Source organism: Carlito syrichta, unplaced genomic scaffold, assembly GCF_000164805.1.
Source record: "Carlito syrichta isolate Samal-C Ts95f unplaced genomic scaffold, Tarsius_syrichta-2.0.1 Scaffold301619, whole genome shotgun sequence".
Taxonomy (NCBI): domain Eukaryota; kingdom Metazoa; phylum Chordata; class Mammalia; order Primates; family Tarsiidae; genus Carlito; species Carlito syrichta.
In genome coordinates, this window is record NW_007245715.1 from 579,220 (window position 1) to 604,027 (window position 24,808).

At 43.7% G+C, this 24,808-nt stretch overlaps 1 protein-coding gene across 1 annotated transcript in view; it reads right to left on the minus strand.

Moving 5' to 3' along the window:
- The window catches only part of RBM20 (RNA binding motif protein 20), a 193,594-nt gene that overhangs the window by 48,868 nt on the left and 119,918 nt on the right, over positions 1–24,808 (minus strand). Inside the window, exons 3-6 of the mRNA XM_008054947.2 lie at positions 10,156–11,248; positions 8,232–8,293; positions 6,128–6,219; positions 5,669–5,766 (exon numbers count right to left, since the gene is read on the minus strand). Coding sequence (XP_008053138.2) covers positions 5,669–5,766; positions 6,128–6,219; positions 8,232–8,293; positions 10,156–11,248 — 1,345 coding nt within the window. The remainder of the gene's footprint in view (positions 1–5,668; positions 5,767–6,127; positions 6,220–8,231; positions 8,294–10,155; positions 11,249–24,808) is intronic.

The following is a 24,808-nucleotide window of genomic DNA, read 5'->3' on the forward strand; positions in this document are numbered from 1 at the left end:
TGTTTTGTTTTTTTGAGTTGAAGTTCCTCTGTCGCCCAAACTGGAGTGCAGTGGCTGCTCCCGGCCACCGCAGCCTCTATCTGCTGGGCTCCGGCGATCCTTCCACCTCAGCCTTCCGAGTAGCCGGAATTACAGGCATGCGCTACCACACCCGGCTGATTTTTTTTTGATTTATTGTAGAGATGAGGTCTCGCCAAGTTGCCCAGGCAGGTCTCGAACCCGCGGGCTCAGGCAATCCACTCACCTCAGCCTCCCAAAGGCGCGGGATTACAGGCTGAGCCACCGAGCCCAGCTATGAATGTACTTTTATTGGTGCTAGGCTTGCCCACGACTCTTGGGTGGCTCACCTGCTGAGCAACTCCAACATCTCTGTAACCTTTAGAATCACAAAGTATTAAAACTGGGAGGCCATCTGGTCCACATTCATCACTGTATACGAGGATCCTGAGATCTAAAGGAAGTTAAGGAACTTAATCTGTGGTCAATTAAATAGTGACAGATTTGTAATTAAACACCAGGTCTCACTGAACAATCCATCAATTACAGACTTGATAAGTTAAGGTAAAAACAATAAATGATATTATAAAATAAGATAGGGCTTTATGTTCTGATGTGGAAAGGTGTTTAGAAACAATTAAAATATGTATTGAAAGGCTTATGTTAAGTAAAAAAATCAAATTGCATAGCAGATTTTATGGCATGATCTGATTTATACAGAAAGAAACATGCATACATATACTAGCCAGAGAGATATATATGGTTATATCAAAAGACATTTACTTTCCATTTTCTCTGCAAGGTTAAGTTTTCTGTTTTATACTTCTGTCACTGTTAGAATTTTTTTTTTTTTTGAGTTGGAGTCTCACTCTGTCACCCAGACTGGAGTGCAGTGGTCGCTCCCGGCCACCGCAGCCTCGACCTGCTGGGCTCCGGCAATCCTTCCGCCTCAGCCTTCCAAGTAGCTGGAACTACAGGCGAGCGCTACCACGCCCGGCTCATTTTTGATTTATTGTAGAGATGAGGTCTCGCCAAGTTGCTCAGGCGGGTCTCGAACCCGTGGGCTCAGGCAATCCACTCACCTCGGCATCCCAAAGCACAGGATTACAGGCTGAGCCACCGAACCTGGCTTAGAATTTTTTTTTATGCAATGTATTGCCTTTGCAGTGAGAAAAAAAAATTTGTAAAAAGAAAAAAAACTCAGGTCTCCTGTCTCCCCCTCTTTGCTCTCTTTGAAAATGAATAAGGTGACCCCTGCTGAGAGGACAGGAGACATGGCGGAGATGGAATGGCGTGGGGAGGATGGCAGGTAGCATACGCCCCATCAGTTACTACTTCCCATGCTCAAAGAAGTCAGAAGACCAGAGTGCTTTAAGCCAGGACTCAGAAGGCTGGACAGACAGATGGATGTTCTAGAAACAGCAGCAATCTGAGAGGCAACCTATGACTTCAACCTCTGGCCAACTACAGACATTTATGCCTCAGTTTCCTCATTTATACAAGTTCTCTGAAATGCAGGGGTTTGGTGAGGAAGAAACCATAAAAACGATGTATATCATCTCAGGCCAGGAAGGCTCATCCCTGGTACCAGCACTAAATAAGCTCCAGGGTAGCTGTGAAAACTGCAAGGTGGATTTATGGGAACAGTCACAGGCAATGTGCATCTTGGGCAAGCACAAGAAAACTATTTACAGCCTGAGAAGGCCCCAAGGCCTTCTCCAGAAACCTGATTACTCTGTTTATGACAACTCAGGCAGCCAAGAAGAAAGTGCCTCACCTGGGTCAAATGGCAGGAGCTTAAGTGAAAGTGAACACTCATCTCCGGGGACCCTGGGGCGGGAGGGGAGGGGCTGGGGACAGACACAAATCACCCCACCACCAGCAAACACAGCACACAACTGCCAGTGCAGTGTCCCAATCTCTGTCAAAAATAAACATGGCAATGAAAGACTCAGACTTTGGCAGAGTTGAGACAAGTTTAAATGGAGCCTAAGCTGTCCCCAGAAGGGCAGGGTGGCAGTAGTGGAGAGTTTTTCTGGTCCTTTTAGATTTTGTGGCAGTTCAGATATGTTCTGAAGGATGTTCTGAAGGTTCATTCCCAGAGCCCTGGGTCACCTTGGTCTCTTGCTTAAAAGCAGGAAGCTTTAGAGTCAACAATTGCTTTTTTGCTCCACAAATATCATTGACCTTACAGTGGTGGAGTCCTGGCTATTCCTGGTTTTACTTGACAAGATGTGTTTCTGGAAAGATGCATGTAAATGGAATCAGGAAGAAGAAGCACTGGCACAGGACTAGAACCCACTAGAACATGGAATCTCTATGGGGTCTGGAAGGGGGGGTAACTGGGGAATTTCATTCTCATTATTTATTTTCTATTTGAATTTTCAGAATAAGCTTATGTTTTGTAAGCAGAAAAAACAACGGGAATGTACATGCAAAAGAAATTCACTACTCGGAAGGCTGAGGCGGAAGGATCGCCAGAGCCCAGCAGGTCGAGGCTGTGGTGGCCGGGAGCGGCCACTGCACTCCAGTCTGGGTGACAGAGTGAGACTCCAACTCAAAAAAAAAAAAAAAAAAAAATTCACTGGGTACTCATGAGGCCTGGCAAGTATCTTTTAGCAACAGAGCAATCACCCCTTGACGTATCTCCTTATCTTTGGAGATCAGTATTTGTAGGCAGAAAGAAAATCAATAATTTCCCTGAAAGATTCTTTTGCTACTTAAAGGGGTCTTGCAAAAATTTTTTTAGTGGAGGATTAACCTTTTCTTCATTTCTCACCCTGTCTTCAAATGTCAGTATTTTTGCATTTTAGGTTTTCCTAAAGAAAGATAAACCTGCATTCAATTCCATTTGCCAGAAATGGCAAGTGGGGGACCAGCATCTGATAAAAGCAAGTAAATGAATATTAAGTCACTGGTAATGCAGGGACCGACTGGGGTAGGCTTTGTCCTTGTCCCCCAGATATCCCTGGGAAGGCTCATGTGACTAGCAAGACTTCACAGAATTTATAATGACAAAACCAGTCAAATGATGCATCTCTACTTCCATAGGGTGTGTAGAAACCGCCTCTTGACATCTGAATTCTCTTGGGAGATGCAGAAGAATTTGGATGCCAGGTGTGACTGGCTTCTTCATCTTGTTCCATGGTTGGCCAAGGCCAGAGAAGTCTCTGCCACCCTCAAGGCAGCCTCAGAACCTCCTAGGCAGCTTGAGGGAGGAGGTGGTATGGGGAGAGGCTTACTAAAGGAAGAATCACGGTGAGGAAGAGACTCCTGCAAGGGGCAGCATGGCTTAGTGGTTACAAGTGAGATTTCCAAAGCAGGACTGTCTGGATTGAAATCCTACCACCTCCAATTACCAGCTGTGACCTTACATACAGCACTCAGTTTCCCAACTGTACAATAAGAATACTAATAGTATCCACCTCAAAGGGTTGTCAGAAGATTAAATGAGCTAATATCATACAAAAGAATTAAGAACACATTAAGCATGAAATGAATGTTGGCTACTGTCATCCTACAATATCTGAGGCTTTCCATCTCCTGCTCTCTCCCAGTGCAGAAAGCAAGCTGTTTCTTGTGTTGTTTCTCCTCAGACTCTAGATAGTGAAGGAAGTTGTACTCAGAGCTTCTGGCTATTAATATGAGTTATCATGAATCAGCAGATTGCTTGTACTTGCCCAGCATGTATGTAATTGAAAAATACTTTCATAGGAAACTCAAAACATCTCTAAGGGGGAACAGGTATTGGAGGAATGTGCTTCCCACTACTCTTCGTAGCTAAAATGGGTTGAAAGCACTCATTACTCAAGAACCATCGCGGTTACTTCACACATACAGGATAGTTTCTGAGTCATTGTCACACGCATCTCATTTGATCTCACAAGGGCAGGACAACTCTGGCTTACCCCGAGCCTTGCTCCCACCCTCTAGTGCTGGCCACTGAATTAGAAGACTGTGCTACAGGATTGCATAGGATGTGCCAAGATTTGAGGCATGATCGACATAATTTCTGAAGGCGAAAACCTCCAAAAATCATTATCTAGGGAGTTATTGTCCCCACTTAAGGAAACAGAGCCTCAGAGAGATAAAGTTACTTGCCTGAGGGCATGCAACTGGTGGCTTCAGAACCAGAACTTGAATTTAGGTCCCTAGACTCCAAGTCCGTAGGAAAGGGACTCTGGCTTAACAGGCAGCTCTGGAGGAGTGCCCTGCCTGTTTCTCTTGCACGCTCCACCCTTTGTAAAGGGGCTGATTTGACACCAGCTTTTTCTTGTGCCCAGAACCCAGGATGAAGTCAATGAACAAGCCCTGGCCCCAGCCCACCTGCCACCCAATCCAGCCTCCCTCGTCTCCATTCCTCTCCCTCAGTGCCTGGGGTAGGGTCTTGGGGCAGGGCTATGGGCACAGGGGTGCCTCCATGACCACAGTGTGTGGAAAGAGGCCCTGGGGTACGGGTACACAGGAGACCCCAGCACCCCAAACAGGATATAAGGGCCTGTGCTCAGGAGTATGAGCTCAAAGACAAGAGACAGGTCTCAGTGAAACTAGCTACTCGTCTCCTGGGACTGACCCCAAGCTGCCATTGACCTGGTCGTGGCTCTGAGGGGAGAGGGTACAGAGAGGGGAAAGCACAAAATTATCTTTCACCAAAATGTGGGTTTCCAGACAGGTACTCTCTCGAAGTACTTCTCCCATCAACATCACAAGTAAGTAGACACAAATAAAAAGAAACTTTGGCTCTGGCAGGCCTCATCTCATCATGAACGTCCTTACCTCCCCACTCACTCGCTCCCCAGGGCCTGAAAGCCACACCGCACAGCTTGCTGGTCTAACATTTGCACGCCAACATGTGGAGGGGACAGCACATGGAGAGCTGCTTTCATGAGCTTGTGCTCGCTAACTTGTTGCAGGCAAAGAGGGAGAGGGTGCAGCCTCACGTCACAAACAGAAAAGGAAGAACACAAGCGCAGGCAAAAGCAAACAGGCAACCCCCAGCAGGGCTCAGCATTTTGTTTTACAATGGATTTTGCCTCCCACTCCTCTTCCTCATGCCCAGAGAAGAAGAGAAGCCAAATGGGGTGGGGGTGGGGACAATCTATGCAGTTGCAGTGGGAAAACAATTGAAACCAAAAAGAAAAAAGGAGCTGTTGATATTGGTGAAAAAATAAAAGTGAAGCTTTGGGGCTTTGGAGTACTAAAGTGCATATCAGAGAGAAAGAAGAAGAAAAATAAAAACAAATGAAAATATTAAACAGAGTCAGCCATTTCCCCAAAGGGCCAACAAATCCTGTTAGTACATAGTCCTTACTTTCAAACACACTTTCTCGTTCATGTTTCAAAATTACTCTATCATAGAAAATGGTCCACTTCAATAGAACATCAAAAAGTCTTAAACAAAAAAAAAGCTAAAACCTTTTTCTTTTTTTCCTAAACCAGTGCTGAATGCTAGAAAGTCTATGAGTGCCTTTGATTTTAAGAATTTATATCAGCTTTTTTAGCCATGTTTCAGTGCTAGCTGGACTAAATTAAACGATCCTCTACTTCTGTCTAGGGATTTTTTTTCCTGAACGACACAAAGCCAGATCTGCACCTCTGGGCCCAGACATAGCAGGTGACACAAATACTTTGAGGACAACAATGACAATAAAGAAAATGCTCCTGTACTTACATTTATCCCTGTGGAAGCCAAAGGAAACGCAGGACTTGACTGAGCAAATGACCGTACTGGAATGGCTGCGTACAATGTTCCGAGATTTGCGTCATAATCTAAATGATGAATTATGCAAACCAGGTGAAAACCCAGTTATTGATTTGCCTTCAAAAATCATTATTAGGGCATAAGTGGGAAGAGAAAATTGAAAATGTCATCAACATATTTATATGTGACTGGCAAAATTATATCTCTGGACATGGTGATAATCAGTAAAGCTTATGTCTAAAACATCTCAGACAATACTACTGGGTTCAGACAGCAGACTCAATGTATTTTAATGTCTTGGGGTCTGTTTGCTTGATACATGCATAAGAAGGGCCCATCAGGAAGTCCTGGTTATTGAAGACAGAACATTGTGTGCCTATAGAAAGCCGATTTTCCCTTCAAGCTGCTGCCCTGCAGGATCTTGCTCACCTTGGTTCCCAGCAGGGTTACAAAGAGTTGTGCTGTTGGGAGAGCCACACAGTGTTCCCTCTGCAGAACCGAGCATGCACCGGACACCAGCACTGGAGAGGGGTGAAGAAGGGAAACCAGCTCCTCAGTAAGTTAAATACAGAATTATCTTATGACCCAGAAATTTTACTCTTAGATACAGACTCCCAAATGGTTGAAAACAGGTATTCAAACAAAAACTGTACATGAATGTTATAGCAGCACTAACCACTGTAGTCAAAAGGTAGAAACAATTCAAATGTTCACCAAAAGATGAAAGGATAAACAAAATGTGGTATATACATATAATGGAGTATTATTCAGTTCGAGACCCACCCAGGCAACTTGGTGAGACCTTGTCTCTACAATAAATAAAAATTTAGCCGGGTGTGGTTAGCGTGCACCTGTAGCTCTGGCTACTTGGAAGGCTGGGGCAGAAGGATCACCGGAGCCCAGCAGGTCGAAGCTACAGTGGCCGGGAGCATGCCACTGCACTCCAGTCTGGGCAATGGAGTGAGACTCCAACTCAAAAAAATATATAGTATTTTTTAATTGTGATAAAATACATATGACATAAAGTTTAACACCTTAGCCTTTTTATTTTTTAATTTATTTTATTTTATTTTTTTTGAGTTGGAGTCTCACTCCATTGCCCAGGCTGGAGTGCAGTGGCACACTCATGGCCACTCCAGTGTCAAACTGCTGGACTCCAGCGATCCTTCTGCCTTAGCCTTCCAAGTACCTGGAACTACAGGCATGCGCTACCACACCAGGCTAATTTTTTATTTATTGTAGAGACGCAGTCTCACCAAGCTGCCTGGGCTGGTTACAAAACTGTAGGCTCCGGCAGTCCACTAGTCTCAGTCTCCCAAAGTGCTGGGATTACAGCTGAGCCACCGAGCCCTGCCTTAGCAATTTTTAACTATACATTCTGCGGCATTAAGTACATTCATATTGTTGCACAACTATCACCACAATCTTCTCCGGAACTTTTCCCCTCTTACAAAACTGAAACTCTGTACTCTGAAACTAATTCCCCATTTCTCCTTTCCCCAGTCCCTGGCAACCATCGCTATACTGTCTGCTCTTTGAATCTGACTACTATAGGTACCTCATATAAGTAGAACCACACAGGATTTGTCCTTTTTGTGACTGGCTTATCTCACTTAGCATAATGTCTTCCAGGTTTATCTGCTGTAGAACATGTCAGAATTTCCTTCCTTTTTAAGGCTAATCTATTGTATGGATATACCATGAATATTTGGGTTGCCTCTGGGTTTCGGCTATTGTGAATAATCAAAAGAGGCCTTTCCAATGCACACATTTCAAAACACTGAACTCCAGTCATTTGTTCTACATCCCTGGGCCAGGTACCCTCTTCTCCACCTGGATTACCGGAGCAACCTCCCCCTGGCCTCCAGGGGGTCTGCCCTTGGCCCCCAGTGTCTATTCTCAGCATGACAGCCAGGGTCCTGTTCAGTGGAGCCTGAGTGCATCACTTCTTTGCTGAACCCTTCAGCTCCAATAGAACTCAAGTCAAACGTGAAAGTCTTCCCAAGCACTCAGGATCTGGGCCCTGGAACTTCCTGGCTCCTTTCCTCTGTCATTGTGCCCTGGTTATGCTGGGTGTTGCCTGAGCCTCCCAGGTCTACACCAGTTGCAGGGCCTTCGAGCATGCTGCTCTACTGCCAGGATGCGCTTCCCCAGATAGTCACCGGCTCCGCCCCTTCCTGAGGTGTCCTCAGTGAGGCCTCTCCCAACTACCCCATTTAAAATGCAAAGACCTGCCCCCAAAAGTTAGTGGGCACAAGGGCATACACACACACACACACACACACACACACACACACACACACTCTTTCTGCTTCTGCCCAGACGCTACCCCCAGGAATCCTATCTAATAATGTACTGTCCGTTTTATTTATCATCTGTCAGGCCCCCGTTAAGTGTAAGCTCCTTGAGGACAGAGACTTTGCCTGTTTGGTCTTTGTTGTTGCCCAGACCCAGAACAGTGTGACACACAGTAGTTACTCAATGGATGTTTGTTAAGCATGCATAGGAGACTGTTCTCCTGAATAACACTTACTTTTCAGAGAAGATCAGGCATTTCTGAGCGTGCAGCTTCCCTTTCACATGTAGCTCCCAGTCCTAGGTCAGAAGAAAAGAAAAGAGACCGAAGTAGAACTGAGTCCATGGGAAGGCAAAGGATAAACATGAAGTCACCAGCCAGGCAGGGAACATAAAGCACCCTGAGGCTGGACCAGCCCCCTCTCCCCACTCCTCTCCCCTGAGGCTTCTCCTCCTGCTCCAGCCTCTCCATCTAGCCCCTACTCCATCAGCCCCTCATCCGCACATCCTGTACCCAACTTAGACAAGAGGGCAGACTCACAAGTTGGACGCTAGACTCAGTTCCTACCTCCCACCTCTTCCCCTCACCCATTTTTATATCCAGTTGGGAGAATCTGGCAGCTGGACTTACAGTGACCGATAAAACCTTAGAGAGAGCTCATGAGAGACAAAATCTAGGGAGGGTGGGATTGGCAGTTGAGGGAAACTGCCAGGGGAGGGAGGGGCACACCGCATCAACAAGGGTATCTGTATAATGAACACTTGTATACCAAACCCTGAATTGTACTCCACATCTTTAAAATAAGATTAAATTTTAAAAAAATCCTCAAGCGCCTCCCGGTGTCAGCCAGTCCCTTCCCAAGTCTGGAGGCCGAGGGTCTGTCCCACCCGAATCACAGGAATGCACTTGGATGGTGTGGCCCAAGCAGAGGTGAAAGACACGTTATGGTGTGACTCACACTAAGCAGGAATTTTATCATGTTCTCAGATGGAAGGAGAGATGGGAGGCAAGGCAGCCCGGTTTTTAAGAAGTTCAGGCTCTGGAAGGGTCGGACTAACATTTAATCACCAGTCTGCTACTTTCTAGCTAGGGGACGCCGGGCAAGTCATTTAATCTCTCTGCGCCTCAGTTTTCTCATCTGTAAAATGAGAACAGTAATAGTATCTACCTCATCAGAGTTACTGCTGGCACACAGAAAGAGTTTAATATCTGTTTGTTATTATAATTATTACTACTTCAGAATATTTTACTGTATCAACAATATATTTTGGGGGGAAAACTCTACTACAATGAACCTTTGCTTGCAGTGGTCCAAAGCATTTGACAACCACCGGGAAGCTGTCAGGAGGCTCTACCTCCATTTTGCAGATGGGAAAGTTGAGGCCCATTACAATACTTTGTCTAGGTCCCAAGTGAGAATTTCTCTCTTGCCCTGATCCAAAATTTTCCTTTAAAAACAAAAAACAAAAAAAAACTGGGTCGGATGCATAGGCTCAAGCCTGTAATCCCAGTACTTTGGGAGGCCAAGGTGAGAGGATTGCCTGAGCCCAAGGGTTCGAGACCAGCCTGGGTAACTTGGTGAGACCTTGTCTCTACAATATATCAAAAAATTAGCCGGGCGCGGTAGCACACACCTGTAGTTCTGGCTACTTGGAAGGCTGAGGCAGAAGGATCACCTAAGCCCAGTAGGTCGATGCTGGGGTGGCCGTGATTGAGCCACTGCTCTCCAGCTTGGGCAACGGAGTGAGATTCTGACTCAAAAAAAAAAAACACAAAAAAACATGTTTCTTGAGTGCAGTAGCTTCTAGACATATCACAGAAGAAAAGCCCTCCACAAGAAGGCAGGAGACTTGAGTTCCTGAACCCCTTCTCTGCAATCCAGGTGGGGTCCTTTGCTCCCCAGCCCAACCTCAGCTTTCTTATATATAAAAAGTAGGTTGAGAGCTCTGACTCACCTTAAAGTAAGGGGTGGTCCTGGTACACTCTGAAATTCCTTTGATTTCTAATACCTATGATTTTAATCAAGGATCCTGATAGCAAAATCCTATGACCCAATCTCCAAATGTACGGTTCTTCGCACATGAGCAGCAAGAGTTGTGTTGTGGGGGAAAGGCTGCCCAGACTACTAGTTATGGCTCCCAGCCTATCTTGGATGACTCACCTTCAAATCAAACACCTTCTTGTCGCAGATACTACAGACGTGTGGCAGGTGGAGGGGGGCTACACCATGAAAGTCATTCAGTTCGTGAGCCTGCAGGGGCCGCACCGACAGCATCCCTTGCTCTTCCTTGGCCCGCCGCCGGGCACCACTGAAACCCTGTTTGCTGTTGTTAAGCCGACCCCCAAAGGAAGGAGGGGTCCTATCTGGGGTGGGTTCCTCAGGGTCGTACAGTTCATAGGGCTGACTGTGGGGTGGAGGCCACAGGTTGGGACCTGCTGTAAGATCAGGCTTGCTTTGGCCAGAAAATCCATGGGGGCTTTCCCACTGGCTGTTTGCACCCTGCAGCAGTGACCCTACCTCACTTTTCATGCCCCCGGCCTGCTCAGCTGGAAATCCGCCTGCCACATGCGACCCTTGGGAATTGGGTCCGTAGAAGTCTTTGGGAAAGGCAGCTTGGCCATCTTGCCCTGTGTGGCTGTAGTGTCCTTCGTAGGTCACACTGCCTGAGGTAGAGGCCAAGGCTGGCAGGAAGCCGGGCTGACTGTCTGTTTCTGAGCCATATGTCTGGCCCTGGCCAGAGCTGGCTTTGCCATACTCATAGAATCCTGCTGTAGCCGAAGCGGGTCCGGTCTTGCCAATGCCCAACATGACAGCTGGCTGGCCAGGGGTCTGAGGCATTACCCCACTGAAAGGATGCAACACCATGGCATTAGGGGGCTGGCTGGGAAGGCTTATAGAGGGTCCTGGGCCTCGTGTCTGGCTGGGGGGCGAAAAGGCAATTGCATTAGAGGGAAACTGGGTGCTGGGTATGGTTGTAGCATGTTGGGGCACCCCGGCATGGGCGTGCGGGGTGCTAATCGTAGATGGATGCCTCAGCTGATTGAAGAGAGGTTGGGACATGGCCACTTTGGAGAGGACTTGGTTCAGGACTGTGGCGGCGGCAGTGTTGCTGGTGACAGCTGTCTGTGCCAACTTCAGCCGGTGGAGGGTGAGCTGGGCTTGCAGTTGAGCCAGTTGGAGACTGGCAGGTGAAGGAAGCAGAGGGTTCGGGTTACTGACGGAGAACGGGTTCTTGTCCAGGAGCTTGGCGGCACTGCAGGAAGACAGAGGTCTACAATGCACGACTGGTTTTCAACAAGGGGCAAGGTACTGTTTTTTGCAATCTGTGGTCTCCCTTACCACATAACAAGACCTCCCACACAGGTCCCACACAAGAAAAGCTGCAAAAACTTGTGCTCGTACGTACACATTAGAAACAAAAACAAAAAACTCCAATAGAAAAATTATATGGCAGAAAGTTCAAACTCACTAGCAATTAGAAACACAAACTAAAATCATCAGAAACAAACATCTGCCTAGCAAAATAGCAAATATTAAAAAGTAACATCACTCAGTTTTGAAGAGCTAGAGTAGAATGAACACAATATTAATAATAGTCTAAACTCATACAGCTTTGTTAAAAATGCATTCATTACAGCCATAGTCTTTGATCCAATACTTCAATTCTATAAATCTAACCTAAGAAAATAAGTTCAAATGCATACAAAACTCTATAGCCAAAGATACTTAATATATTATTAAAGTGTCCAAAGTTGAAAATTATAAACATCCACCAATGGGAGGATGAGATTTGAACGGAATAAATTAAATTATGATATATCAACATTAAGTAACCATTTACTATTGGTATTTAAATTTCTACTTTATTACATAACACTTTAAAAAGTGTACCCAGCACCAAGCTTAAGATAAAAAGCATTTCAACATGCTAAATCCTCCTTGGTTACTTGCTCTTCCCTTCCCCTGCCCCCTAAAAAAAGAAAGAAAAACACCACTTGAATAACATAAGACAATCCATGTGCTCTATTGTTAAGTGAAAAAAGCAAGCTTGACAATTGCATACAAAGTGAATTGTGCATATATTTGTGCCGAAGACATTTTCATCTTTGTCCTCACTTTACCAAAAGCAGCAAGAATCACATTCCTGTCTAAATACAGAAACCAACTCAGTTTCTCCTGTACTCTCACAAGACAGATCACTTCTTACACCAGATGTGTGGGGGATTATCCCCACATACCAACCAAGCAATCAGTTCCACAGTGGACACCAGCTGGATGTCCTGCAATTCAGTTCTAATGTTATCTACCTGGAGATAGTGTCAGATTCCACAGACTGACTCCGTCTCACAAAACTGTTCTCCAATTCCAATGCCAATCACAAGCCCCAGGTTATTTCTGAACAGCCGGTTATAAAATGGGGTTACACTAATTTGCTATAGTGGCTCACAGAACTCAGGGAGACACTTGCATTGACTAGCTTATTATTAAGAATATTACAAAAGTTACCAATGAACACCAGATGAGAGAGACGCATAGTACAAGGTATGTGGGAAGGGGCACGGAGCTCCCATGCGCTCTCCAGGTGCTTGGCCCTCCAGGAATCTCCATGTGTTAGCTATCCAGAAGCTCTCGGATCCTAAGTCATTTCTGGGTTTATAAGGAGGCTTCATTTCATAGGCATGAATGATCAGGTCACTGGCCACTGGTGATCAATTCTACCTCCAGCCCCTCTTTCCTTCCCTGAGGTTGGGTTCAGTCCCAACCCTCCAATCCTGTCTTAGTTTTTTGGTTACCAGCCCCCATCCTGAAGATACCCAAGGGTTGCCAGCCATCTGTTAATCATTAGCATACAAAAAAACATTTATTAGATTCCAAAAATTTTAGGAGTTGTCTGCCAGGAAACCTAATGAAGTCCAAATATATTTCTCACAATATCACAGTTCCCTCTTCAACCCAGATAGCAAACCCAACTGAAGTAAGCAATAACCCAAAAAATCACAAGTGAAAGATATGAATTGAGATAGTAGGCAGTGGTGGACTCTCACAGACTCTTACCCCGGGGGAGATTAGCTGTCTGACATATGCCTTTCATGTGACTTATGTTGGTTGGTTACAGTGTTTTCTGGACCAAAAGTCAGTATATATGGTCTGGAAATTGGATTGACTTTCCCAGAAAGTCTGGGATCTGTGGTTACCACAAACAGGGCTCTTCAATAAGACCATTATTTTCTGGGTTTTAAATTTCCCTCTGGGAAGTGAGTGTAATCAGAAACTATGTTCGGAGTGTTGATGAACTAGGATCCCAGGACATTTGAATGGGAAGAGCAGGACTGTGAAATTGGAAATTGGGATTGCCATGGACAATCCAGGTTGTAGATAGAGTCAGGATGCTTATGGAGTGTGGGACGAAAACCACACAGCTGGGACACTTTAGTCTCTACTTTCACAGGTTCTGTGCCGTAAAAGTCCAGTGATAATGAAACAAAGACGAGAGAGGCTGGTGGGTAGTCTCAGATGGGGAGGAAAAGGGAGGCAGGGTCAGTGGTATGGGCTGCCTTACTGTCAGGTTGGAATGGAGTGTCCAGACTGTCAGGCACAGCCACATTTAGATGCAAGAACAAATCACATTTCAGAGTCAAGTAAAAATGACTTTGTTACTCTCTCCCATTCATGTGAAAATTTTAAAAATTGGCTATAAGTTGTTTAAAAAGACACCACCATTACCAGCCAGCAGCCCTGCTATGCTCCAAGGGCAGAACAGGCTGGATGCATTTTAAAATATTGGGGAGAGGGAGGTCAAGGTTACAGCCCAGTTCTCCTCTGGGGAGTTGTGCTGGTTACAGACAAGACTTGGGGTCCCTGTGTGGCTCAGCATGAATCAGGCAGTGGGGGGGGGCACTAATGTCTATATAGGCAAGAATGAGGAAGGAAGAGGAGGATGGATGGTCAAGAGTCTGATGATAGATCTCGACTTGTGTAGTATTAAGTAGCTGAGCTTTAGAAGAGCAATTAAGCTTAACTCAAAACCCTGCCCACACAGGGCCAACCCTTCCTCCCAGGTTTGTCTACCATGCAGCCAGTTCTTGCTAACAAGGCGATAATGAGGTGCCAACGTAGTTGCCATGACCAGAGTAAGACAAGGTTGGTTTTGTTTTTCCCAGAGAAGTCAGCTGTATTTTCTAAAATTGCATTCTGGGCTGGAGAGAGCTCTTGGTGGAGATTCCCCTTTGCCCCTGAAGGACATGTGAGGAAGAGCTATCTTTCCAACTAGAAAAGCCAACCATGCTAGGTATTTGTAGGTCAGTCATGGGAAACAAGTCCTTTCAGAGTGTGGCCCAGGCTATAGAAGTTTATCCATTCAGAATCATCACGAAATAAGAAGACTAACCAGATTTTCTTATTGTCCTCAACTTTAATAAAATTTGAGTAGAAGCGATTTCATATAAATTACCAGAGCTGAGCACTTGCTTTGAACCAAAGACCTTACATAAACAGCAAAACCATATCATACTATTAAAAATAAATCCCCAAAATTCTTAGCCTGCAAGAGTTAGTAACCTGAAATTCAGGTGCATATATTAATAATGATTATATTTCTGAGCTACAAATCGGAGTGCATGATCTGACACCCTAGGGGCTGGAACAGATGTCCCCTGCTGTCTTCACACTATTTTGATTTGTCACTATTTTATCACTTAGCACATCCTGCTTGTGTTAAAAATAATTGCCTGCGTGCCTTTCTACTCCATTAGACACAAGCTCCATAAGAGAAAGGAGAATGTCCTGGAGGCTCTTATATCTCCCTAGCACACCTCCTCCTATTTGGTAGGCACTCAGTAACTGCCATGAACAAAATGAAGAAGGAAGATAAGGAGTGTGGTTCATCATAACCTGGTGGCTTGGAGGTGATATGGACACCTCTTTTTTATAAGTGCACATTTCTGTGGATAAAGACTCTCAATTTTTAAAAAAGACAACCTAAACACCCAAGAAGCAAATTACTTATGCTGTTGTAAACAGCTAAATTTACAAGCAGGTACAGATTCCCACACAGGAGTCTCAAAACACTCTTCTCCCTAAGTCTAGGTTTTGAAATTGAATAGATAATTCCTGGGGTAGGCTAGATGAGGATCCCTCCAAAACTGTCCATGTTCTATTCCATAGAGCCCATGAGCATGCCACCTTACATGGTAAAGAAGACTTTGCAGATGTGATTAAATGAAGGATACGAGATGAGATTATTATTCTGCAATTATCTGAGTATGCCCAATGGAAGTAATCACAAGAGTCCTTATAAGATGAAGACAGGAGGATCAGAGTCAGAGACAATGTTCATGGATGAAAGCAGAGGTCAGTGAGGAGACAAGATGCTCACTGTTGGCTTTGAAGATGGAGGAAGGGACCAGGAGCCAAAGAAATGCAGGCAGCCTCTTTGAAAATAGAAAAGACAAGGAAATATATTTTCTTTCCTAGAGCCTCCAGAAGGAAGTAGCCCTGCTCACATCTCGAGTTCAGTGAGTCCAATGAGACTGATTTTGGACACATGATCTTCAGAACAATAAGAAAATAAATCTGTGTTGTAATAAGCCATTACATTTGTAGTAATTTGTTTCAACAGCAATAGGAAGCCAATATGATACCCAAAGACAATTAGATGCAAAGGAGGCTTCCACTCAGGGAGGCTGTGGTAGGTGTGGGGACTGACTAGATCTTGTTGGTATGAATTGATTCACCCAGAGCACAGGCCATCTGACCAAGCTTCCAAAGAGCCTCTGGGAATTTAGCCAGGGGCCAATTCTGCAGAGTAGGAAAAACCCAGAGGTCTCTTCCTTTCCAAAGCTAGCTTACTTTACACAACTAGAGCAGTGGCAAGCAGGGAAAGCTTAGAATTGCAACCCCTTAGGCATCAGCTCATCCAGCTCCCTCATCAATTCAGAAACCCAGCTTCCAGGGCCCAAGAGAATAGCCTGGCCTCTAAAAGCCCTAACAAAGCTCCAGAACTATCTATCTAATCATTAAGTGATCATGTCCACTCATATTTATTTGTAGTCCTCCCCTCCATTCAGAGAGCTACATTAGCCCCCACCCTTATCCATGAAAGATATGTTCCAAGACCCCCAGCAGATGCCTGAAACCAGGGATAGTACTGACTCTGTATAGGCTATGTTGTTTCCTATACATACATACCTCTGATAAAGTTTAGCTTATAAATTTAGGCACAGTAAGAGATTAACAATAACTAGCAATAAAATAGAACAATTATAACATATACTACAATAAAAGTTATGTGAATATCTCTCTCAAAATATTTTACTGTATGAGGGGGTCCCCCCAAAACCCAGAGTTTACTTATAAAAAATTGTGTATTTATTTTAACACATTTAAACTTCAGTCACCTTCAAAGTATCTCCTGTTTGATACGATACATCTATCATGAGGCTTTCTCCACCGCACAAAACAGTTTTCGAACTCGTCAGTTTTGATGCCTTTTAGTGCTTCTGCCATGTTTTGTTTCACCTCTTCCTTATCAACAAAATGTTTCCCTTTGAGGACTTTTCTCATCCAGGGAAACAAATTAAAAAGTTCCTTGGGGCGAGATCGGGTGAATAGGGAGGGTGGGGCACAGGGGTCATGCCAGTTTTGGTCAAAAACTGCTGAACACTCAGTGCAGTGTGGGGAGACGTGTTCGTATGTCACCCATCATGAAATGGGCAAAAGTATTGAAAAGATCTCCAAAAAAATTCACTGAAACCAAACCAGCCTCTCACAACAATGCTTACTATACATTGATATCAGTGGGTTCCTAGAACACGTACCTAGTGAGGGAAGCCTGTACTACAAGGGGCTCGCCCTCCAAAAGATAAGTCTGTTTTCTGAGGGGGTTCCTCCTCATACTCCTCTACTTTCAGACCATGGTTGACCATGAGTAACTGAAACTGTGGAAAGTGAAACTTAGGATAAGGGGGAACTACTGTATGAAGTACCTTAAATATGCAAGGCACTCACTGAGCACTGGGGAAAAGCAAAGATGCAGACCCGTCCCAGAAATCCTGAAGCCCTAGAGGTGAGTGGGTGGGGGGCAAGAGTCTTATGTCTGCCTCATCCTCCCTTTTCCTAACCCTTGTGCAGCCGTACTGTTTGCAGTCATAGAGTCAAACCTTAGGTCTGGGGAGAAGGGAGATGGCACAGTGAGTTACATGCCTGAGCACTCTAGCCCAGAGCTAGATGATCTGTCACACAACCACACCAGTTTCGCAGAGGAAGCACTCAGCACTATGGGCTCTGATTCACTTAGGCCTCTCTATAAGGCTCACTGTCTCAGGGCTGAGGTTTCAAGTCTGAGTTATTAATTGTTACAAACAAATCAAAGTTTATAATTAAATTAAAAATTCTGGCTTTCTTGTTTAGAAAGTTTTAATTTTTTTCAATTAAAGCAGCTGCTCTTGTAAGAGTTTTAAATATAAAATATCAAACAAAGAAGAAAACTAGCTCCCCTTACAATGCCATAAGGCCCAGATGAAAACTGTTTTTAATGGTTAAATCCATTGTGTCAAAAGGACAAGCGACATCGTGTACCCACCAGGAGAGCACAACAGCTGTTCCGGCTTGATAATGCTTGTGGTTGGTCCCAAAGCTCTTTCACATTTTATTCTGTGTCTCAAGCAGGATGCAATGATGCATTGGTATTTGGGCATAAGTGTCCTCTGTTTGAGTCAGGGTGATGAAAATGTGGCAAGGTTTTTATGTAATCTACCCTGCTCTAAAGGGAAAGGAGAGCACCCCAAATACAGGCAGGGTCCACAAAGTCCCTGCTCTGAAACAAAGACTTCATCAAAGGGCTAACTGGGCATTCATGAGTTTGCCCATTCAGCCCAAATGAATTGAGCATCTACTATAAGCTGGGCAAAGTTGCTGAGTGGGAGGACACAAAGATGAAAAGAGAGATACCCTCCTGAGATCACAGAGGAGACACACCAACACAGGGTGATGCATATTCTGAAAGAAATAAGCATAGGACAGCAAGATGCAGGAGGCACATGAAAAAAAAAGCCAACTCAAGGGCTGTTCCTGAACTCTGAACAAAGACTTATCAACATCCTGGGCTTATTTATTCAGTCACGTCAACAGTTTGTGACAGGCAGCTGTGAGATGAACTGTGGTCAGAGACCTTGGCTTCTACCTGCCTGTTACTGATTGTGAGATTGGGGGAAGGTTACTTAATTTTTCCAACACTCAGAATTTTCTCACTTGTAAAATGGGAACAAATAATCCCTATGCAATATGTCTCAGACCTGGCCAGTCGAGCACTACATCCCCCGGCCACAGTGATTGGCTCAAAGATGGACACTCCCTGATATTTTGTTGGCATTATCAGGAAAGAGACCACTCTGTGATGCCCAGGTTGCTAAACTGGTGATTAAGCTCTTAAGGAAAGCCTGTTTGAGAATAAAGCCAACTCAGAAGACCCTGGCCTCCAGACAGGGGCATAGACAGCTTCTGGGTGATCTCATAGGAATGCCTTGAGCCAGCTTTGCCTGGATCTACTCTGGACTTTTCTGTACATGAACCAAAGAATTTCTTTTATATGCTTAATGCAAATAATAATGTAAAAAGAAACCCAATTTACTTGAATCATCTGCATTTAACCCAGATGATTCCTCCCCATGGCTCAGCTTGACTAGAGGATTTCCTATCACCTTTCAGTTTCTGTGCAAGAGTGGGCTGACTACAAAGACCTGGTAGGTGGAGTCAAGAGGTCACTATCTCATCGTCATTGTCATCAGCAGTGTGGGCAGCAGGTGAGCACTGCCAAGGCAGATTAATGTTCCTTAAAAACAAACAGAGATAGATAACAGAAAACACAAAGAGAGAAACATGGAGGTAAGAAGAACAGAAGATAAGGAGTGGAGAACTGCCAAGAGAGGAGAGAGCAGTCTTGGGGACAGGGTTTGAAGAGACTGGAGAGTCGTAACAGCTCCTTCGTGAACTGGATGAGGAGTCAATGATAGACTGAAGGGGCTGTGGAATAACAATGACACAGCTGAAGTACAGCAGTATGAATATGGTGGGCTCATCAGCAGGCTCTTCCCTGGCACTACTGTCCAGCCATGCAGAAGCAAAACCAAGAACCGCAATCCAGTGGTTCTAAACTGATGGTGATGCCTAACTGATGCCAATAGCCACACTTGCAATAAGCACAACATCTTTCAAGATAACCCATTCTGGAATTTAAATTCACTTCCAGTTTAAATGAGGAGAGTGTCATTTCTTCCTTTATACTAAAATATAAAATATAATCTAGGAGAGAAGGCTCATGACCAAACCAGATAATGTTTTCTAGGATTGTCCACACCTTCATAGTGTGACCAAATAAGATAAAATGCAATGCCCAGGGTCAGGTCTAGGAAAGATCATAAATTCTCAACTCTGCTATAATGCTCTCCAGAAGTTAGGTCAGGATATGAACCAAGGGGATGGGGTGGGGGGAAGTCCCTAAATACCAGGTTACAAAAATGACAATGATAATAACACAGTCATATTAGGGTTAAAGTTCAAATTCTAGCTAATTATCACAAATTTTAAGAGCAAGAAGAAGTCTTAGAGATAATGTAGTTCAATCCACTCATTCTACAGAGGAAAAAAAAAATGAAAGCCATTGAAGTTGGTGTCATATATGAATCAATTCAAGTCACACCCTAGATAGAGGAGAGCTGGGACTGGATCCCAGGTCTCCTCCCTCCTCAGGACTACTGCAGTGGCTGTGGCGAGATACGTCTCTATCAACATCCATGAGGTGGTATATATCCCCATATACATTCTCTGGGTGAGACTTCTCCTTTGCAGGGAGAAGAGTGAGATGATATGCTTTTCTGATAGTGCTCTCTTTATGGGTAACAATTGTGCTGCCGAATCATCACTAGTTTGGCCTCTGTAACTAATTCCGAGATTACTGGGTCAATGCTGCTATTCTGTGTTTGGGCCTTAGCCATGACATTATCCTATGATGATTCATATCACCATGACACCTCTTGGATGATTCATAACAGCAATAATAATCCTATCATCTCTCTTTTGTTTTGTGTTTTTCAGTGAGCGTGTTAATAGGTGTTTTTACCTCATTATCTGTCTGATCTCCAGAACAACCAATATGAGTAGTTAAGTTAAATAAGATCATTTCCAGTCGACATTAAGAAGACTAAGACCAAATTAGGTTGGATGAGACCCCTGAGGTCATCCAGCGAAGAAAGGACTTGACTGGGACTCGAAGGAGAGTCTTTTAACTATAAGGCCAATATTCTATCCTTTGTTTACACATTCATTAATGGGAGCTTCCAAAACCATGTTCCTGGCTCTGCTTCCCTTAAATTTGAGTTTAAATACCACATTTAGCATCAATCACCAGCCTTTAGGTCCATCGTACTTCCTGGCAGTACCTCAGGCAGAGAGAATGTGATTCTTAGAACCAAGGGAATGTGCAGTCACCAAGGGTCAGTTAGTGGGTTTATAATTGACAAGAGAGGGCCTGCCTTTCCAGTTAGAGATATTAGAAAGGCTCAAAATGGGCTGGACGCGGTGGCTCAGTCTGTAATCCCAGCACTTTGGGAGATTGAGGCAAGAGGATTGCCTGAGGCGAGAGGATTGCCTGAGCCCAGGGATTCGAGACTAGCCCAGGCAACATGGTGAGACCTCGTCTCTACAATAAATCAAAAAATTAGCCAGGCATGGTAGCATGTGCTTGTAGTTCCAGCTACTTGGAAGGCTGAAGAGGAAGGATCGTCGGAGCACACCAGCCTGGGCGATGGAGTGAGACTCCAACTCAAAAAAATAAATAAATAAAAATAAAAGCTCAAAATGTGCAAAAGAGAACTGATAATGCAGCAAATGCAGAGAAAACCGTCACTTTTGCATGGTCAACACAGGAAAGACTTAAAGCAAAGAGAAGATCAATGTCAAACACCAAGAACTATATGATAATTTGTTTTTCTTTTCCTTTCTTCCATACCATTTTTCTTTCTTTAAATTATGGCTTTTTAAAATAAAATGATAGTATTGTAGGTGGGAATTTATTTTTAATATTCATATTTGTTTTGAATTTTTTAAATACAGAAATATGAAGAGCAAAGCAAATACCTATGAACTCACTGCCATCACCCAAAATGAACAAATGCTACTATTATGGTCAAAGTCTCTTTTGAGACTCTCCTCAATCCAATTCTACCTTCATCTCCCCAGTGATATCCATCTGTGATGTGTGTGTCTATCTATACGTATATCTATTTGTTATCTATGTAAAGAAAAAGCATCAAAAATGAAGGATTTTTTTCCTATATATCTATGTGTTCATAAAACAGCATGTCAGACTGCTTTCACCAAAATTTCTCAAAGAAACAAATTCATATCGTCCCAAGTTTCTTCTAATACACTGAAGGTTGAGAGCAGCGTGATGGAGTGAAAAACTATGAGTTGAAAATCAGAAGACCTGGGCCTGGCCCCATAGCTCCTGTCTACTCCCCATGGGACCCTAGGTCAGTCAGCTTTCTTGGATCCCAAGGAGGTTTTTTTTTTGCAAAATGAGAAAGCTGGATGAAAGGATCTCCGAGGTCCCTTCCACCTTTGAAATCTGATGACTCTGTTCAGTTTCCTTGTATGTCAAATGGAGATCATCATGTCTGCTCCACTCGCTATAAAGATCAAACATGATGTGCATGTGTTCTGCAAAGCACGATAATAAAATTAACTATCATTGTCATTACTCACAAATTAAACTATTTTAAAGCTCCTGGGAATGCTTTTATAGAAATCTTTGTGATCTATACAGCCATGCACCACTTAATGACAGGGATACCTTCTGGACAATGTATCGGTAGGTCATTTTCTCAGGCCAACATCACAGTGTATTCACACAAACCTAGATGGTATAGCCTACTCCACACCTAAGCTATATGGTCTAGCCTATTGCTCCTATGCTACAAATCTATACAGCATGTCACTGTACTGAATACTGTGGGCAACTGTAACATAATGGTAAGGATTTGTGTCTCCAAACATATTTAAACCTAGGTAAAATACATATAAGATATGGTATTATGGCTAGTTGTGGTGGCTCACACCTGTAATCCCAGCACTTTGGGAGGCCAAGGAGAAAGGGCAACATAGTGAGATCTCATCTCTACAAAAAATAAAAAAATTAGGCAGGCATGGTGGTGTGTAACTGTAGTCCCAGCCTATCAGGAGGTTGAGGCAGAAGGATTGCCTCAGTCTAGGAGGTTAAGGCTGTGGTAAGCCATGATCATGCCACTGCACTCCAGCCTGGGTGACAGAGTGAGCCTCTGACTAAAAAAAAAAAAAAAAAAAAAAAAGGTATGATAATTTTATGGAACCATGGTTATATATGTGGTCTGTGGTGGCACTTTGTAATTACTTGGGGAATTTTTAAAAATATCAATGCTTGGGTTCCACCTTCAGAGATTCTGGTTCAACCTGGGCATTGGTATTTTAAATAGCTCCACAGGAGAATTATTAAGAATAAATTATTAATAATTATTAATAATTAATGATTATTATCATTTATTATTATTATTAATTATTAAGAATAAGAATAGAGTTGATCTGTTCCTTACTACTTGGTGTTCCATAAGCCATTTCTGTCACTCCAAACAGTATGACCATTTGTCCTAAATTACCCTTAAGAAAAAACACTAAAAAATTTTTTTTTTGGAGTTGGAATCTCACTCTGTCACCCACACTGGAGTACAGTGGCACACTTACAGCCACACCAGCGCCAACCAGCTGGGTTCAAGAGATCCTTCCGCCTCAGCCTTCCAAGTAGTTGGAACTACAGGTGCACGCTACCACACCCAACTAATTTTCAATTTATTGTAGAGACGAGGTCTTGCCAAGTTGCCCTGGCTGATCTCAAACCCACGGGCTCAGGCGATCCACTTGCCTCAGCCTCCCAAAGTGCTGCGATTACAGGTTGAGCCACCCAACCTGGCCGAAAAAACACTAAAATTTTTACAAGTCCACAAAGGGTCACACACACAATGGGCAATCAGTCAATATTTCTTAGTTCTACTGATGTGCCTTTCATGCAATTCAATAAATATATATGTTCTTTTTTGGGACAAGACATTCCCCAGAGTACACAAACTTTTTTGCTGCAGAAAGCCATGTGAGGTTTGCTGCAGGAGAACTTTTGCCTTCTAAATTATAAGCACCTTGAGGACATCATCCCCATCTTTACATCTTTCAGACTCCCAAGTGCTCAGCGCTGGGCAGGTTAGAAGCACTGACGAATGACTTGTTCAACTGACTTGAATTATGATTGTCTCTAAGCATATGGGAATGTATATCTTAGCAGAATACTGCTTCCTCATAAAGTACCAAGTATATGTTTCTGTGTGTATGTTGAAAATGTGCTTGGTTTAATTTATTTAAATTCTTTAGACTAAATGAGAACATTAATGTTGGAACTTTATAAATCTACCATACAACTATACAGAGGAAGCATTAATTTCCTCAAGTGGATGGAAGGTTTCTGGTGCCTTAAGACACATACCTTTCTGACATATAGCCAACAAAACACAGATGCCACCCAAGGCAGATAATGCTACATATGGGTTACTTCTGGCTTATGCCACTATCTTACAAAGCTATGGCTGTAAGAAAGTCACTGTAGAGTGGAGATAAAACAACGGTTAGAGAGAGAGGTCCATCTCTATTACATTTGTACATGCCATTCTTGATATTTTCTCAAAACACCACATACTAAACCTGTGGTTAAGATCCATGTGGATTGAGAGCTGCCTTGGCTGAGGCCAGAAAGAATGGTTAAAACTGGGAAGCTGATTTTTCGCTCGAAACTTCTCTCCTGTGCTCTCCCTGGCTACCCTCATCCATTGCTAATTAGGAGCAGCCAAGACTTGACATGTACACAGTTCTCTATGGTAAAATTGATTATAATATTACTATGGAAAATAAGGAAGTCATTTTGTTCGAAATATCAAATTCCACAAAATCATACATGGCAGCTGTTAGCATATGCATGTGGGGGAAGGGCGAGTGTGTGAAAATATTAACTCTCTCCCCCTTAGTTTGCTGACATCTTTGCAGATTAAAAAAGAGAGAGAAAACGAAAAGAAAAAAAGAAAAGATCACAATGCATATAAGGCAGAAACCACTGCCATTTTATGAGTATAGACTTGCTTTTACACTTGCAAGCAGAAACCCAGTATTCCTCTACCAAGAGTGTTGAAGCTACTTTTAATTGCATCAGATAAAGAAACGAGGTGAGTCATGTTCAGTGGTGCTTGAGCATGCTCACCGATCCTCACATCCATGTCCAAATATGTCGCCTGAGCCTCACTACGGAAGTTTACACACCTCCTTGCTTCCTTGGGGGCGAATAAAATACTTTTGTTTACACAATGAACTTTTCTTAAAGATACCTAAGAAATTCCTATTACAGCTACTCCAGAGGTGCTCAGAAGCAATTCCCAAGCTCTGTTTCTTGGCAAAATGTCCCCTGCTCATGAATTCTAACACGGCACTCCCCTCCTGGTCCAGAAAGAGTCAGATTCTGTGCTCAACAAGACATTTCAACATCTTTACATTCATTTACCATCGCTGACAAATGACAGCAACTAACACAAAACACCACAAGCTTAAGAGACCCCATCATTTATGAAGAAGGGGGTTTTGAATGCGTTTCCTTCCATTCCCCCAGATCTGGTGATAACGCAATCTGTTTTCCAGGAGTCATGCGACTTTTCTTCATAAGAGTTTAGTAATCAGCTAAAAAGAGCATCTAGAC